Genomic DNA, 18,585 nt, shown 5'->3' with positions numbered 1-18,585 from the left:
ATACCCGCGCGCTTGTCGGCATGTTTCTACAATATTGATTGGGTGGGCCGCAGCGCTAGCCCAGGACGACCTTCAGAAAAAAACGCCAAGAGCTTTATCAGTTACAACTACGACGGAGATATCGGTTCGATAAAAGTACATGGACTCAGAGGCGAAGAAACACAGGCAGTATCCAGCAAGAATTTCTTGGTGACAATACCGGTACATATACATCTGCGCAACCATAGTACAGTACAGTCGTATATAAAAGCAGAAATATTACACATGTGCCAAAACCATATAGATGGTTACAGAACCTTGCCCACAACGCCAGGATATGCACCTCGTATGATATGGTACAGACACAGATATCAAAGGAGGAGAGAATCTGCAAATATTAAACAATCCGCGAGAAATGATGCCGCCGTACGTGGCGCAGCCTCAAGGCGACAGCAGCTTCCATTCCTCAGTCCGACGCCTCTTGCGGAGCTTACTGCTGGGCTGGTTGCTCATTTGATTCTTTCGACTCCTTCGGCACATCCGAATGCTCTTGGTCTTGAGTCTGCTTCTCTGTCGGGTTGACCTTCTCTTCTTTAGGCGCCACCTCAGTTTGCTTGGTACCTGCCGGAGGCTCCTTTGCTTTCTGTTTTCCATCAGATTTCACCGCCGCCCTAGAGTCTATGGATCGGAGGCGCTGTTCCCAAGTTGGAGACAGCACAGAATCCTCGAATTTCACAACCATCTCGGGACTGGAGAATTTTCTCAATTTCTTTGCTTCGGGCTCAATCCGCTCGCGATCAGACTTGGACAGTAAGGACTCGTACTGCGGACCAAGCACAGTATCCATCAGGGCTCGGGTCCTCACTAAAGCCTTGAGTGCAAAGAAGCCAGCGACGGAACCATCGTCCCTGTTATTCAGAGGGTGAGAACGATCGGAAGCCTTGGTGATTTGTCCCTTTTCCGCCGCTTCGCATAGTTTCGACACGTGCGGCTGTAACTTAGAGATGGCAGTGGTTTGCAGCGCTAATTTCAACTTGCGACCCGTCTGTGCCAGATTTGACCGCTTGTCTTCATCGACGTCCAGCCCGTTCAGCATCATGAGCCACTGCCCATTCGCCGCCAAAACATCGATCAGCTCGTGATAACCAATCAAGGCCCTGGGATCGGGAAGCGGAAGGTGTGTATCCATTAATGCAAGCAACTCATTGGCGATATTGAAAACATTAGGGTTCTGACGATCACGACGGCAGCAGCTCATGGCAATATGGAACGTCTTCCCCTCTAATGCGTTGGCAGGCACCATCTGATCACGTATCATGCCCAGCGCGACTCGACTCGATCGCGCAACTCGAAGCAGACGCAAATATTGATGGAAAGAATGCTCGTCTGGCTGGACTTTAGGGCCATCATCCCTGAGGGTCAGGTATTCCCAATACTGTTTACCAGGACCGGCACCCTCAGTCAACAACCGACATGCTTCTAATATGAGGCTGAGTTCTACATTCCCGGGCCTTAGAAGGGCAGGTGTCGATGCCGAGTTATCACTGCGGCTCTTCTCATCGGGAGTAGTATTGGTCACAGGATCAAAGAGACCCTCGAAATTTACCTCAGTTTCGTCTTCCTCAAGTTCGGTCCGGTCCATTTCTGCCATTTCCTGATCTTCCAAGGATTCCGCATCTTGGTCCAGATCATCCTGCTGATCTATTTCCGTACGGGGGCGAGTCCGTGTGGCTTCGTACAGACTTTGTGGGGTCAAAGAGCCAGAAGGGACATAATGAGGAGGCTTCTTGGCGAAAATTGGAATCCCCATGGTCTGGTTAAACAGAGCCAGCGCATCATAGCAACCATGCTCGTCCAAACCATTAATCAGAAGATTTGCCATGGTGCCGACAAGGTGATTGTCAATCGTCATCCGGCCAGTGCGCCATTGATTGACAATGTCCGCCCATATCCTTTTGCCATCCCGAACACCAGCTGCTCTTCTCGCTATCATTTTGTCAAGTTGGCTGGGAGGGATGCGTTCGACATCACGCTGGGTTATCGCGTTGATAGACGTCAGGATTATAGTGTATGTCTTCACGTCCGGTGCATCCGGGCCCTCTTCAGGAAGATCACCAACAACTTTCCAGAGAGTGTCGATGTCATAATGTCGTCCGCAGACCTTCAGCATTGCGTTGAAGTGGATAATGTTTGGCCTGATTCCCGACTTTTCGGTGAATATAGATTTATAGATTGAGTACGCGGTCTTGACGGGGTGGAGACCTCGCTGATGAGAATCTCGGGACAATCCGTCCAGCATGATGGTGAATGTACTAGCATTCGGTCGCCTGCCTCTCTTTTTCATCTGCAAAATATCAGCGACATGTTCGGCATCTTCCCCCGGTCCAAGCGGGTTCCCTAAGACGCACGTACATCATTGTAGAACTTGAATGCAGCCAAAGGCGCCCCACGATCCATACAATGCGCCATCAGATGGTTCCATGCCACCATACATTCTATCCCCTCTTTCTGCGCTCTGCGAACCAACGCAGCTGCCATGGCAGCTTTCCTGCCTTTTAGCAGCCTGGCGACACGATCAGCCAGTTCCTTCGGATCCTTGAGCCACTTAATCTCCAGTTCTACCGCCTTTGGAGAGACAGAGAGCGCAGCCTCTTTCCCCGTCGCGATCTCCAGGAGGACTCTGGCCTCGTCCTCACTCCCCTTTGGGTACGAATCCTTTTTTTTCCCATGGTCTCTTAGTAGGTCTCTCAACGCAAACGACGAAGCGGAAGACGCTGAGAACCGTCTGACTACGTCCCACCGCGGCGATGTTTCCAGCCGGCTCCGTAGTGTCTGACCGTAAGTCCATGAGGACGTTCGGGACGACAACGATGCAGCCTTGAAGAGTCTTCCACCAGAATATCCCACTCGAGTCATCACGTCAGAATGTCCTCTGGATAGGTAGCTCCCTCCGCGAGCGCCAGCGCTGCGGATGTAGGCATCTTTGCAGCGAAGCATTGAAGACTGCGTGACCAGAATAGCTCGAATATTCCGTATATTCCGTCTCCAACCAACAGCCACGATCCCTATCGTTGCTTTTGTTTCCTTCCCAGAGGCTTCTGTGTCGAACTGATAATTAAACCGCGGTCAAGAGTTCTCGCTGGCGCATGGGCAAGGCCGTAGTAAACGCAATCCAACGACAGAGTCACGGAGAGGATGGACAACACGTCGCAAAAAGGATTTTCGAATCGGCGATCGAATATACAAAGACGCAATAATAAGGTGCCTGGGCAATCTCAAAGGAATTCCGTTTCAATGTATTGGCGGGAGGTCGAAAAAAAATTCATGCTCCGCAAACAAAGATACGAAAAGCAGCGACAAGGAATCCGAAATTTCTGTCTCCTTAAATTTTAACAGGTAAAGGCAATGGGAAAATAGCGTCAATAAAAGAATGGAACGACTAAGAAAATGACAATTGCAACCGCCTTGCCGTGAAAGACGCGATTTGCAAGAGTTGGCGTGTCAAGGCTGGTGGTCGAAGCTCAGAATTTTTTCCCATACGGAAAGTAAAGCCGTTTCCGATCTGGGTCCACGGTCCACCACTCAGGACCGCGCATGACATACGGGTACCTAAGGTAGGCCGGATGGCGTACCTCTCTGTGCGAACTAGGCTCGGGCCCTTAGTTTAACTACGTTCCTAGGTAGCACCCTACAGCATTGGTCTTTGGAAAGCTATCAGAAGCTAACCTGCTCCGTACCTAATTGTCAGCCGGGGTAAAAAATTACAGCTGGCCCCATTGTGAAATACTAGTCTTAATCCCGCCAATATGGTAGCTGCGCGCTCCCGAGGCGGTCCAGAAACTTTCCAGATCTTAGATGTTGTGAACGGCAAAGCCAAACAATTGCTATCATTCATTGACTGGTTGACCCCGGAGCATATGCAACTGTGATCAAATGGGTATTTCGTACTAGTAAAATAGGCCATGAACTATGGTAGCTATCTAATCAAGCAAAGCGCCATTACAAATACAAAGCTGCAAGAAAAGTAAAGCGCAGTCGAATCTTTTATTTTGACGATTCCTTTATCGATTCGAAACCTCTTCTCCGTTCCATTTCCCCTTCACGATTTTAGACAGGAAATAAGACAAAGGGCCACGCCATCTTTGCACGCCCTCATTCCCACACCCACATATCAACATAGCTCCACTGCAGTCATTGATATGGAAATGAAGAGGAGGGGAACGGCATTATCCAGACTCTGGAAAGGGGTGAAGAAAAAAAGGCAGCAACAAATATGCTGACATAAGCCAATTGAGGGAACCATATTGAAATGGTGGGGAAATAATGGAGTTATCAGAGAAACATAGAAAGACCATAACACAGTTAAACTCGGGGTGAGAGAGCAACCGTTAGAAAAACGCGCAAGTAGAGATAGCGTAATCAGCATACAGAGATGGGGAAATTGACAACAGAAAGAGACAACAGCATTCAAACGCAGGGCAAATTGGCAAATGCTCAATGGATGCAAAAGTCCCCGCCACACTCCTGAATACAGTTAATCCATCAGCCAATATTCACAGGCAAACGGAATATTCTTTGGTTTCCCCATGCACTCTTTAAATCCAAACGCAAAGTCGAAGGGAGGGAGAAAAACAAAAGGAGGCCCAAATGGGAACATCGTTTGCCCCCAGGTGCCTAACTTCCTTCTCTCCGTCTTCTCCCCTCTTGAACGGATCAACCGAGGTCAGAATATGGTATCACATTCGAAACACTTTTTTTTGGAATTAGATTCGGAGATGTCGGGACGGGAATTATGCACGAAGAGGATTAGAATATGGAGACGGAAGGTAAGACAGATAATAACTGTCTACTGGTAGTTGGCACTAGATTGGTTGTCTGGGGCTAGAGAATCAGCCGTCAGCACCACAATGCGAGACGATATTGTCATATCCGTATCCATGCGATGCTGTGTATCCAAGGCGAGCGTAGAGGAGAGACTAGTGGCGACAGCTACTTACGTTGCTGGTACACCTGGTTGCTCTGGCCGTAGGGGGAGTGCGGGTAGTTGCCGGGGTACATCTGTCCATTGCCCTGAGGATAGACCATACCACCGGCCCCGCCAGCGGCATACTGGCCAGGGACCTGACCATCAGCCGGCTGATAGCCGATCGGAGGCAGCTGAGGACGAACGCCGGCAGGGTATGAAGGAGGTTGACCGGCCTGAGATGGATCGGCGGGAGCGGCCCCCTCCACCTGACCAGCTTGAGCCTGGGCCTGGGCCTGGGCCTGGGCTTGGGCCTGAGCCTGAGCCTGGGCAGCGGCAGCACGCTCTCGCTCCTCCGCAGCCTTGCGCTGTGCCTCCTCCTCCTTCTTACGAGCCTTCCACTCCTTGCGAATCTCCTTGAATTCTGGAATTGACAGAGCCGTGGTTAGCACGTGTCTCCCGCATGAATAAATAGTCTCTAAAAAAAGTGACCACGATGCCCATGTAAGGTTACAAGCGTGGCTTGGTGTTGCGCGAAAATTAACCTCGACGCCGTTGCAAACGCTACTGCGGTCCCCGCGTGCTCTAGCACGGGTGTTGTGTAACACGACCATGCAAGAGCCGCACTAACCATTTCGAGGCCAATGCGACCACAACGTCGAGTAGAATTGAATCACAGAAGCAAGGGGGGGAAAATAGAAAAAAAAGAGGGGGGGAAAAAACGTGTGCTTACCTTCTGGAGTACGTTTGGCACCGTGAGATTGCATTGTCACATGTGCATTCAAATGGTTCAGCGTGCCATAGGCCTTTTCACAGCCATTCCAACCACACTTGTACATGCGCTCAATCTCTTCATAACGTCGTCGAGGCCGCTTGTGCTGCTGGGCACCAGGAATCGGGACGAACGAGTAGACCTATACAAAGCAACATCACCGGTTAGCCCTCTGAAAGAAACAATCGATGAGTGAGCACTGTTAGAAGCAGGCTGTCGAGGAGGATCCATCAGCGGAATCCCCCTAAGAAAAACAAAAAAGAAAAACTCCGACAACAGCCCGGCCTCAACAGTGGAAATAACATGCACGCTTCTTCTTTCGACCGTGCGCCAAAACCATAAGGAACGTACCTGGCCAGGGCGCGGCCCTGCGGTCGCAGCAGGGGAGGCAGAACCAACCGTTGTGGCAGGGGAGCTATATGGGCCAGGCAAGCCATGCTGCTGGTGAGGATAACCATGCGACCATTCTGGACGCGCGTACATCTGGGGAGGCGGATGGCCCTGGTACTGGGTCATGTCATGGCCCTGGGGTTGATAAGGAGAATATGGAGGAGGATAGGTAGGGCTGGAGGCCGCGATCGAGGGATCTATAGGCACGTCCGCGTCAGACTTTAAGTTCGACTGATTGCGATGGTCATCTTGTTTCCCATCGTTCAGGGTGGTAGACGAACTTGTTGCTTGAGCCATAGCTGGCGCACCACCGGCTTGAGTATTGGGCGCGTGATGATATTGAGGCTGACGGGCAAGGTAATCAGGATAGGTTGCGGGACGTGCGGCGGCGGGGTTGGCCTGGTTCAGGTTGTAGTCCGACTGCGGAGTGTTGGAGGACGAAATATTGGCGGATCGAACCTCGGTTTGTTGCGGTGTATACTGCGTCGAAGGACGGACCTCAGATTGTTGTGGGGTGTATTGCGCGGCAGCAGCAGAAGCCTGGTCTGCAGCTGGGTGGTTCAGAATGCGCGTCGGCTAACAGACACAGAGATGAAGAGGTTCAAACCTGACTGCGCGTAATCAGATGCAGGCCTGTCCATAAAATGGTCACGTCGCTCTATGGTCTGTGGCCCCGAAATCCCTCCAAACGAAAACCGCGCGTACCTGTTGAGAAGTGTAGCCAAAGGTGATGAGCTTCTGTGTCTGGAAGGACGATGCGGTTCGGCTCTCGCCTCTGAGAAGAGAGAGACAGGGTACAGAGAGTGTGAACCCTGTGGCAAGAGCTCAATTCGGCTCTTTGGAACGTACTTTGTAGAAAGTGGTGGCTACCGGAGGGCAGCTCTCGGCGATTCGACGCGAGTTCCTTACTAAAACGGACGCGTCCTCAACTGCGACAAAAAAAAAGACAGTAGAGGCTGGGTGGTGGCGAGCTTCCCAGATGGACAGAGAGAAGCTCGGGTGTTGACGCGGTCGGCGTTCTAAAAGACTCGGACGTCGAGTGGTTTGTTTTGCTCTTTTCTTCCTGGGGCCGTGGGACCGCGATCAGGAGAGGCTTAAACGCCTTAGTCGCTTTTTTAGGGCGAGCGAGGAAGATGCTCTGCAGTTGCAGGCGGCGGGTAGCACCAGCACGAGGGACTGGCGGGAAGTAATGGACTTGACTGAACGGGAATGATGGGAAGGCTCAAGAAGCGACCAGGACAGGGCAAGTAAGGTGCCTGGCGAGGTTCCCAGTTTGACGGGAGTAGTGCAGAGACGATGCTTCGATCGTGGCAACGCGGTTGGTTTTGACCCTAAAAAATTCGAGGGTGGGAGCCAGAAAAAAAATTAAATGGCGTGGGCCGACTCGACGGGTACACTTGTTGCGGAAGGGGGAAAAGAGACGTGGGTTCGTTCAGGAGGCCGCCTAAAAGTCGTCGGACGCAAAACGCAAGAGAAGACGACCTTCGGCAGGAGAAAGGCAACAGGGCACCTCGTGGGATCCGTGGATGTAGTGGAGCGCGTGGAGCCCGTATTTTTCAGGTCTGGTTGGTAAGGAAGGTGTAGAAGGGCCGCCTCCTACTGGAAGTTCTTCCGGAATATTATTTTGTGGCCGCTGGATATGAGCGGAGCAGTATCTCTTTGCGGTGTCGAGCGTAGCGGGTTTGGCCAACGACCGGCTAATGGGACCCACTCTGATGAAATATCAAGGACCCAAGACGAGAGGCCCTGCTACTACTGTTCTTCGCCTTCGACCCCTCTGATGGGTACACCCTGGTCCAGGTGATGAGGACCCTTCTGACAGCGCCGAATCTGGTGCACGGTGGCAAAGCTGAGGCGATCCTTTCTCTTTTGTTTTGTCTCCTTATTGCCTCTTCTCCTGCGCTCTCGTTACGCGAATATTCGAGAACAGGAGGGAGAGTGGTGGCGATCTGGGAAGGGGGAGGTGTCGCGTAGATGCGAAGGGCCCGATAACGGGGAGCCTTGCTATGTTTTGGAGAGATAGATAGATCGTTGATAGCTCCCGCAGCTCGGGACGAGACGGTGCTGGGGAGCGTTCGAGTCCAGGACGGATACCTGTCGCTCCGTTGCCAAGGTTGTATGTAGAGGCTAGCGTGAGTAGAGTTCCGGGCAGTTGACAGCGTTGCAGCGCACAGAGGAGCCAGTGAGTGCAGCGTTGGGCCGGGAGTAGCGCCTGGGAGCTGCTGAGAATGGCTTAGGGTGGCCCTAGTGATGAGGTGGGCGTAGTGCAGGCCGGGGAAGCGGTGACGGCGCGTGCAGGATCGAGGGTTGTGGACTAAAAGGTGGAGAGACTAAGAGACAATGTTGGGATGGCGATTAGGAGATGGCTTGAAAGTTTGTTAAGATGAGAAAGATGGATGATACTAAAAGATTTTACCGGGGGATGATTGGGGAGGGGAGAAGCCGGCCAGATGTGAGTGGTGGAAGGAGCAGTGAAAAAAAAAGGAAGGGCTGAGGCACTGAGGCACACGCGCCGAATGTACCGTCACGGCGTCACCCGTGCCACGCTGTTCGTACCAGCTCGGGCCAGGGCATTGACTGGCGATGCCAAGTACCGGTACAGATGACACCTGCCCCAGAGTTCTCCTGGAACCAGGGTCAGCTAATGGCAAGCAATTGCCTATGGATCCTAGTTCAAGGTTGTGTGGATTTATTTTTATTTTGATTATTATTATTAAACGCGCATTGTCAGGAGATTGCTTCCTGCTCCCCTAGCCTCGGGCCCTCGGTGGATTTTGGCGCTAGTCTGACACGTACCGCATGAATGGTGTACAGCGTCCGCACAAGTCAGGAACGCGTGCGTGGGGATGGCACAGAACGGTGCTAAGAAATTTACCAGCGCTGGCAGTAAAGGTAGATTTCCCAGAACACCGGAAGTAACTACCTACAGAGTCCAGAGTACAGATGACTCGGAGACAACTTCCACCAGACGCGCTACCCGCAGCAGATAACTATGCAGTGAGCTGGAGGCAGGTGCTATCTAGCAGGGACGTGCCAGCAACATGGAGGATGTTGCCGTGAAGAGAAACTAGGCTGTCACCTCAACTGCCAACGCGTTGCGCCTTCATCGCTTGCCATAGTATTACTCTGTACTCCGTAAACAGCATCGACAGGAGATCTCGGTTGGACTTGTACGGTACGGAGTACGGTTGATGCAGTGGAGACGGCGATGGGAACTAAGATAGCGCAGGAGGAAATGGGAAGGGCACTAGCGTCTAGCAAGGGATTGGCGTGTGGGGATTGGAGCTTGCGCAGCTGGGCAGCATGGAGCGCAATCTTCTGGACTACGGATTGCTGGAAGCGAAATCGACGGCACGCGGCAACTACAGATGGCGTCCCAGCCAGGCCCGGATCACACCTGCCCTGCGGGAAATGCCTGCGGGTTCGGACCCAACGAAGGGTTGGCAAGCCTGGGCGAGGACGGGCAGCTGGCGGTCAGGTGTCAGGGATGCGGATGGCCACTCCGTCGGTATTTGTGCACGGGATCCTCATGCCTGTCGCTGCGCTTTCGCTCCGACAGGCAATCAGCGCGCCCAGCAGGGGCTTCTGCAGGGAGGAACCTGGAGGGGCGGTGGTGAGCAGGCGCCGCGATTGGCCAGCAGGCGGGCATCATGGGCCTCGCTGGCCAGCCGAAGTGGGGGCAGGATGGCGCTGGGGGCTCAGGGAGGGCGGCGAGGCGCGGCCGTACGGTATGATTGGGTACGGTACGACTGATACGGCAGCCAGTCCTCCGTTCTCCGTGCTCCGTTCTCCGTAGGCCGCCGGGCCTCGAGGCTCGGAGAGCATGTCAGGAAGGTGCGAGCGCTCCGGAGCAACTCTAACCTGCTAGAGCGGTCCGGAGAGCGGAGAAACAGACAGCTGCGACGCATCTCGGAACAGACGCGTCGACTCCGAGAGCTCGTCGACGGCCTGGAGGGCGTCGTGCAAGCAAATTGGATCCTCTAGTCGATCACGATTCATGGCATTGATAAGCTGTGGTTTTGGCCCCATGGCAAGCCAGCCGTCGATAGGCACTGCGCTGCTTAACTCCCCGTTGCACGTCAACTCCCTCGCGCTCCGGAGTGGACCCATCGATTTGGTACGCGGTCATGTGCACCCCCCGCCGATCGGAATAATTGGGCCTCGCCAGCGAGCGTGCTCTCCCATCGTTCTTTCGCAAGCACTTCCGTTCTGCAGCCCAGCCAGGCGGGCCTGGCCCAATTCCCAACGTCGCATCAGCATACAGTCTCAGTCAGCTGCGAGAAAGCCTTTCTGTTCTGGGCAGCATGCAGCCGCACCTTCAACCTTCCTGGAGCCTTTTGGGCCACTGATTCAGTGACCTTCAATCGGAGTGGCTAACCGCTGCCGTCCCCAGGATAATGTCATCCAGATCACAGCTTGACAGATACAATCATCATTGCCGGTATTGCTGTTATCCCGCAGGGCCCAGCTTCCCGTCCTCCCTTTTCCAGCGTCATGCATAAGTAGACTCGATGGAGACCACGCAATCTCGTTTTTCGCCCTTGATCGGAAAGCTCTGAGTCGCCAGGCGCCGTCCTGACATGGAGAACGCGGGTCAAATCACATGGAGATGACGTTGGATCCGTTCTCTGTCAGTATTATCTTTTCGGGTCATCAGTTCCGTATGTCTTATTATACGACTTTTACGAAGGACATTCATTGATAAACTCGAGAGCTTCAAGTGAACTCGGTGAAGACCCACAATTACAAGTACGGAGTAATACTGATCTTGGCCAAGGAGCGTCCCGTCACCAGCAAGCGAGGACTCTGCATAATCATACAACCCCAGCCCCTATTCACTCAGACGCGGCGGAGATTGATACCGAGTACTGCCAATCATTATCAATCGGCTTGGCAAATCGACAGAGGATCAGTATCCAAGAGTCAGGAACGAGACTTCGAGAGGGTAACATTCGCGTTACGTGGCAAAATCCGATGGAGTTATTCTCCATTTTTCCGTTGTTCCCCGCTTTCTCCCTTCGATAAACTCTGTCGGGTGAGACTCGCACAGCAGGCATGTACAGAGTACAGTAAGAACGACCGTCAATCATAATATCAACCGCAAAGCCCCACGAATTGCGCAGTATTGGCATACGGAGTACGGGATCAACTGCATGATGCAATTGTTCAGTTAATCAAGTAACCACGCCCACTCCTCAAGTCCAGACGAACCAATGGCTCCCGAACAAGCGGAGTGTGCAACAAGAAGACATGTAGCCGAGGAGAAGTCGGAGCGGGGAAGTTCCGTCAGAAATTTTAGCCAAAAAGACTCTCTCAGTAAAGTGGCATGCCAGAAGTTTCCCTCTCTATCAGCATCGAAATTGGTAGGATCCAAAGGCCTTTACAAGACTGCAATACTGACTGAAGTCCCTTTGGTGTCTGAATTAGTTGTCGGCCGTACCCAAAGAGGCAAAGCGACGGAACACAGATCTAAGGTCGTCGCTTGGGGTTGAGCTTGTCCTCGTGTGCGGATAGACCGTCGTGAGGCCGGCGTCCTCCGGGACCTGGTTAACGGAAGCACTTAGACGGTGCCAGCCTGCCCATGTTATTTAGGTACCTGGCGGCCGCCCTATGTTAGCACAACCGCTTTCCGGTCGGCTTGATAGCCGGTATGTCTGTGCGAGCGGCGACCTACAATACCGCAGGCTAGATGCATTCCGTACGGAGTAAGTACGGAGTAGTACTCTAATCATTTGAATCCATGCGAGGTATTGATCGAGAAATCATACCCAGAAATCGAGCCTATATTTTCTGTTCCACCATTCCAGTTCTGGACTGAACCGAGGAAATCCCGACTTTGGAAAGGTGTGCTGATAATAATATCGATCTGGCAAGAATCATGCATGCAAGCCGGCCTGAGAAAGCATGCTGTGAAAGCTCATGCCTCTAGCTATCACTGGCTGGCATGTGCATCTCTGTACTCCGGTACAGAGTACAAGGGCACCAACCATGGCCGCCTTGGCCTTTGCGGAGTCACACTTAGATGTTCCATGCATGTTCTACGGGTGCTCTGGAGCCCTACTAAGCAGTTAGAACCGCAACTACGCCGGTTAGGGGAAAGACACGCCGTTGAGTGGCAGTTAGGCACAGTACGGCGTACAGATCACAGTCAGGACCTAACATGCAAGCTTTAGGGCTTGATTTTAGTCCTAACCAGCTGCTACCAAGGAGCCAACGGTCAACCCCACAAAAAACGCATGGCCTTGACCGCGAATAAGCATATGCTGCAGCCCAACTGTGATTTTCTTTTGCGGAGTACGGTACTTCCTTGCCAAGAAGTTTTGAGTACTACATAACCACACAGTAGTAGTACTCGGATAATTTTGCTGGCATTGTAGCACAGTGAGTGTTCAAGGTGGCAATTCTATTATTAACAATCTGGCCACAGGGGAATGCGACTGCAGCTATTTTGCCCCTATTATTATTAATAATAGTAATATTTGAACCAGATGCCATTTTCCAAAAATGGAAATGACCTCAGGCAAGTTAGGGGCCAAATTTGCTGCACACAGCGAGTCAAGACTCAGGGGGCGTTCCTGAATGCCGATCATCAGATATTAATTATTAATAAAAGAAAGAGTCTGGGTATCTGGTCATCTGACTGGATGAAAGTGAGACTGAAACAGAAATGAAAGTGAGACTCTTTCAGACGATTTACGGAGTATGCTGAGTGATTGAGCAGTGTATACATAAATCACATGACATGAGGTTCATTTCATTTCATTCCTATCTATGTACGGAGTATTAATATTGATATTCGATTCGACAATTCGTATTCGATCGGCAGAGTTATCCGGTCAGATTGGCCCCAAATTAAATTAATATTGAAGCGACCTAGGGTATGGAATGATGCATAAACTGTTTCTGAGCGGAAATAATATCTCGACAGTAGTAATTATTCGAAAATCAAGAATCAAACCCTGGACAAAGTTAAATAAATAGATAGTAGACAATCAGACAGGGCTGTTGGTTAGGCTACGTTTAGGTTAGTCCGTACGAAGTAATACAGTGTAGCTATTTACAGAGTACTATTAAACTGACTAGCGGCTGATCTATACAACTACCACTACGCACCAGATTTTCTGAGCACAGCAATAAGAGAAATTCATATTTATGCAATATGATGTCTCGGGTTTATGGTATTTACGATTCTAAATTAATTAATAGATCAAAAACAATTATGGAGTTAGTTATCTAATTAATTTTTTGTTATCACCGACTGTTAACTACCTAGGGGCAGCGCCCAGTTGGACAGGGACCATCAGATAACTACGGAGTACACATTACTCTACACCGTACAGTACTCTGTAATTAGTAGTGAAGATAAGGAATCCCCAAAAAATGGTCATCGTCATGAAGTTTGGAATACTCCGTAATTGGATGAGTATTTACAGCAAGAAGTGAGAAATACTCTTTGACTATTTTTATATATTTTCACTAAGTTGAGGATAGTGAGAAGAAAAAAAGACGATAGGAATAAAACAATGACATGTACTCCTCCGTACGGAGTACTCTGCGTACTGCACTGGACAGATATCAGCAAATAGGTATGTTAACATTATCAAGATCCATGACCAAGACTCGATTCCAATAGATGATGATGATAATAATGATATTTCACTCACTCATTTTATGGAACTAATCTGTCCAGATAGTCCGTACCTAAATCGGCAGATAGATCGACAGTAGTATACGCCACAGGCTGGAGTTTTCCCCCCACCCACTCACTACCTACTCACCCACTCAACGGTCTCTGTGCATATGTGCTCACCGTTCACTCTTCTTGAGTCATACTCCTGCCATAACTGGATATACTCTGTAATCTGTACAGTATGATTTCGCCGCGAATTTCCCCGTCCATCCACTCCTCTTCCTCCCCTCCCCCCATCCTAGGTACCTAACATACATACACTCACTGCATGAAGATTATGACTGGTTATAGGCTATACATAAGCAAGCTATCACGGGGGCCGAGGGCCAAGGGGCAAGAAGGTCGTGACTCGTTACTCGTGACTCTGAATTGAGTGCTAGAAACCTTGGTCAGGAGGGGAAGGAAGGTTGGTTAATGCGGACCTTCCTCTCATCTCATTGGCGGATACAGCAATGAGTCTTTTCCGCTATCTCCATCACCAATCAAATTGCGAGATTTTTGCAGCCCTTTTCTTCTTAACGACAGGGAGTTGTGGTGTACTACTACCTCCGTATACTCCGTATTCTACAGAGTATGCACAGTGTGTGAGTGTGGTTGGTGTGCATGTTATGTTATATCCATGCATGGGGGAAAACCTCCCATCAGTCAGGAGAGGAGAGCCTTTGCCATGCTTGGTGGTCATTTTGAATTTATTTTACAGTATTGGTTCTGTCATTACAGTAACAACCAACCCAGCCGCTTCGGATACGGACCGGGAGGTGGGCATCGAGACGGAAACCAAAATAAAATTAAAAATAACACCCAGGTCCACTCACTATCGCTGTTCCCAAGGTTTGGGTCGGTTCCAACTTCCCTCGAATGGATTTCAAATCACGATATAAAAAAAATAAATTGACTAATTATTGGGCCAGTAATAAATCTCAATTGGTTCCTGATCATCATTATCTCTACGGAGTACATCAGATGACGACTCCCTCTCTCATCGCGATACGTACGTACGGAGTAAGTGTGCCATGGCCAGGGTGCGAGTCCTAACTGGGTGTCAGCTCCGTCCCATGCGCAACGGTTCCTACGATGCATGCCGCTCCGTTGAGCTGTCACAAGCACAATGCGTGATAGAGGCTGCGACAAGGTAGAGATGAATAGCAAACAAGGTCATTGTTCCGAGAACAGGGTTCATCCCTGCAAATAGATACTTTCCTTAATACTTTCATTAAAGTTTCGGAGGATGCACAATGCTCTATACTTGTGGTGTGTTGTGCATAGGGTAATTGCTATGCTTGAGTTATCACCTGTGCCGCTTTTTTGATGAGAAGAAATGTATGCACCTGTTACGGTAGTAAGGCCTAACAATTGACATATTGATTCATCTCGACCGATCTCTTTTCCACTGGTTGCTATAAAGCCAAATGAGTCGTAGGTTAAGCGTTGTACTGTGCTGTACAACAAAGAAAGCATGCATGCTGACAGCAATTATATATAACCGCTCAACAAGCTGTTTCCTTGGATGTTTCCAACCCACCAGAGAACAAATGCTTGCAAATTGATTAATTGGCTTGAATACATCTCAGACACATCTACGCGACAACACAACTGAGTCTAACAAGCAGTACATTGTCGCCTTCTACTTAGAACACCCTCTTAAGTTATATGAAAACATGTAATTACTGTAACTGCTGGCACTGAGACCTAATCCTAATATCATTACTCAGAAACAAACGAGGGAAATAAGATCCTCTAAAGCCCACAGCCCGATGGCAGACGACATGGAAACAATCTCGACGCGTCATCTTTAAGCGAGCTCCCCGGACGCATCTGGTTTATCTGACAATCCATAACCTGAGATGATGACCAACGTGTTCAAGCATAACTCAATGAAAGAAAACCAGTCCAGTAAGCTGCAAAATCTAGTATCAACTAAACTGGAATGAACCGGATAAAGTCACAGATGGGAAACCCACAACCTCTCAAGTCTTCGAAGAACCTGTGAATGTACGGTAAACGCAATAGCAGTCTATCATGAAATCGATAAAACGCCGCCCGTGCCGGAAGAAAGAAAACGTGCATCCAGGTGGTTTTGATGTCGCGTGGGATACGAAACCTTACGTCACAATCCCGGAGACGATCTAACCCCGTCTAGGATGATACAACTTTTACCAGCGTCGGTTGGGACCAAGGGGTGCTGCATTCGAGGTGGTGAAGCCACGAGGAGGGCCACGGCCACGTCCGCCGCCGCCATAGCGGTGACCGCCGTGGTGGCCGCCACCGCCGCCACTATAGCGAGCCATTTCCGCCAGGCGCGGATCGATCTGCTGCTTAGCTTCGCTGAGGATGGCGACCAAGTCACGAGCCTGCTTAGCATCTGCAAAAGGTTGTCAGTATCTCACCTCTCATATCGACGACTCGGAATACATACTGTCAGTAGTGAAGAAAGTGATGGCCGTGCCCTTGGCACCAGCGCGGCCAGTTCGACCGATCCGGTGAACATAATCCTCCGAATTGTTCGGATAATCATAGTTCAACACATGAGTGATGTCGCGAACATCTTCAAGAAAAGTCCATAGGTTAGCAAACACTGAGCAACAGTTGTCAAGCAACGTGGCCTTGGCCGTTTCTCAGTCGCGTGAGACTTGATGCATCACTCTCTTGGACATTCTTCATCAAGATCCTTGTGGCAAGTCCATGGGCTGGCAATAATCGCGGTCCTGGAGCAACCTTGGAAATGCAGCTTGAACAAGTTCAATAAGACTTCCCACAGCTCTACCTGTCAAATCAGTGAGGTAGAGCAGGAGAATCATACAAGCACGTCTGCTACACTGCACTGTGAGTCCAAGGTCCTCCTGGCATGAGAACCATCAAGCAGACCCGAGAAAGCCTGGACAGGTCCTGTTTACCAACATGTTTAAGAGAGCAAGGCATCGTGCCATTTGTCACACGACGTCAATACGGGTTAGGGACTCGAGAATGGAAGGGGGACGGGGATGATGGAAGGGGGGATTGCATGTCATCATACCGATACCACGGGAAGCCACGTCGGTGGCAACCATGATTGGGCTTTTGCCAGTTTTGAATTCGTTCAACACCCAATCTCGTTCAGTCTGCTGCTTGTCACCGTGAATAGCTGAAACCCTGGTTAGCATAGACACAAGAGAATTGTACGAGGAGGAGAACATACACAATGCCGGCCAACCATCCTGGCGGAGGAAGCGCGTGATGTCGTCGGCGACACGTTTGGTGCCAGTGAAGATGAGAACCTTGTTGCTACGGTTGTCCATGATCTTCTCCAGGTGCTTGATCATTCGGTCACGCTTCTCGAATTCCGAGACAACCTCAACGATTTGGGTGATCCTGTGGTTAGCCGCCAGATCCATGGATCCGATGTTGACCTGGATGTAATCATTCAAGAAATCCTGTGCGAGCTGACGGACCTCCTTGGGCCAGGTAGCGGACCACATGAGGGTCTGCCTGTCAGGACGGATTTGAGAGACGATCTTGCGGATCTGGGGTTCGAAACCCATGTCGAGCATCCGGTCAGCCTCGTCCAGGACCAGGTAGGTAACACGGCGAAGATTGGTCTTCCCCGCTTCCAGCATATCAATCAAGCGACCAGGAGTTGCGATGCACACTTCAACACCTCGGCTGAGGTCACGGATCTGGGGGCCCTTGGGAACACCACCGTACACGCAAGTGTTTCGGATGCGGGATGACCGTCCAAACTTGCTAATTTCGGCCTGAATCTGGACTGCCAGCTCACGGGTAGGAGCCAGGATGAGGACAATAGGACCATCGCCAGGGGCGAGAAGAGGCTGGGCGTTAATGTGCACGATGGCCGGAAGACAGTAGGTCAAGGTCTTGCCAGATCCGGTTTCTGCAATTCCCACAACGTCGCGTCCAGAGAGCGCCATTGGCCAACCCTGAGATTGGATGGCGGTAGGATGCTCAAATCCCTGCGCTTTGATCTCCGACAGGACGTATTGCGGGAAGCCAGCCTCCTCGAAGGACTCGACCGGTCGAGGAACATTTCTACCATGCACGGTCATTTGATGCTCCTGGCGGAACTTCTCAACGTCGCGGCTAGAGCGGTTGGTCACATTGGGATGTTCCTTGTAAAAGGATTTCTCGAATTTGGGTAAGGCCGAGAGGTCTAATAAAGATAACGTTAGCAGCCGAAGTGAAAATAAAGACGGCATTGTCAGATAATCACTCACCCCAATCCTGAGGCTTCAGATTGGAACCGAGGTTTGACATCCTGTCACCACCTCCGTAACCGCCACCATAGCCTCCACCATAACCGTTGCTGTAACCGTTGGAGCCTCCATGATAGCCGTTCGAGTAGCCACCACCGTGGTGACCCCTGACAACATGTTAGCATTTGAACAGTCTCTAAATGCAGTGACGAGAAAGCCAGATAGACTCTTGGCGAGATGATGCGAGTCATGGCGAAGCGACAACCGGCGACCAGCAGAAGCCTTGCTGCGTGCGGTCAAGCCTATCGCCAGGGCCAGGGCCAGGACCAGGACCAGGACCAAGACCGCGTCACCCCGATGGGGAAGTGAGACGTCACTGAGAATCAAAAAAGGAAATCAGCGCATACCTGTAGCCGCCTCCACCGTGTCCTCCGTGATGGTCACGAGAACTGTAGCTGCTGCCGTGATACGACATGATGTTGGCTATTTCACAGGTTGAGCGTAATTAAAAACCGTCCGACAAGAGACAGTGTGCGACACCCGAGAAAAAAAACAAAGAGAGAGGGAGGCAAGGAAACACAGAAAGCCTCTACAAGAACCCACG

At 50.9% G+C, this 18,585-nt stretch overlaps 3 protein-coding genes across 3 annotated transcripts; all 3 read right to left on the bottom strand.

Moving 5' to 3' along the window:
* Positions 1-107: 107 nt before the first annotated feature.
* Positions 108-2,976, bottom strand: T310_1533 (Pentatricopeptide repeat protein; the record flags this gene model as incomplete). Its single annotated transcript, XM_013475662.1, has 3 exons — positions 108-213; positions 474-2,323; positions 2,392-2,976. 3 exons carry the CDS (start codon positions 2,974-2,976, stop codon positions 108-110), a joined length of 2,541 nt encoding a protein of 846 aa, XP_013331116.1.
* Positions 2,977-4,825: 1,849 nt separating this feature from the next.
* T310_1532 (C2H2 transcription factor (Con7)) lies at positions 4,826-6,745 on the bottom strand (the record flags this gene model as incomplete). Its single annotated transcript, XM_013475661.1, has 5 exons — positions 4,826-4,860; positions 4,977-5,366; positions 5,676-5,856; positions 6,066-6,655; positions 6,712-6,745. The coding sequence occupies 5 exons, from the start codon at positions 6,743-6,745 to the stop codon at positions 4,826-4,828; spliced, it is 1,230 nt and encodes a 409-aa protein (XP_013331115.1).
* Positions 6,746-15,947: 9,202 nt separating this feature from the next.
* T310_1531 (RNA helicase (Dbp)) lies at positions 15,948-18,456 on the bottom strand (the record flags this gene model as incomplete). Its single annotated transcript, XM_013475660.1, has 9 exons — positions 15,948-16,156; positions 16,211-16,339; positions 16,447-16,558; positions 16,595-16,680; positions 16,808-16,915; positions 16,970-17,938; positions 18,003-18,091; positions 18,154-18,357; positions 18,389-18,456. The coding sequence occupies 9 exons, from the start codon at positions 18,454-18,456 to the stop codon at positions 15,948-15,950; spliced, it is 1,974 nt and encodes a 657-aa protein (XP_013331114.1).
* Positions 18,457-18,585: the final 129 nt, after the last annotated feature.

Source organism: Rasamsonia emersonii, assembly GCF_000968595.1.
Source record: "Rasamsonia emersonii CBS 393.64 chromosome Unknown ctg1118621759991, whole genome shotgun sequence".
In the NCBI taxonomy this organism is placed as follows: Eukaryota; Fungi; Ascomycota; class Eurotiomycetes; order Eurotiales; family Trichocomaceae; genus Rasamsonia; species Rasamsonia emersonii.
This window is presented reverse-complemented; position numbering and strand designations above follow the sequence as displayed.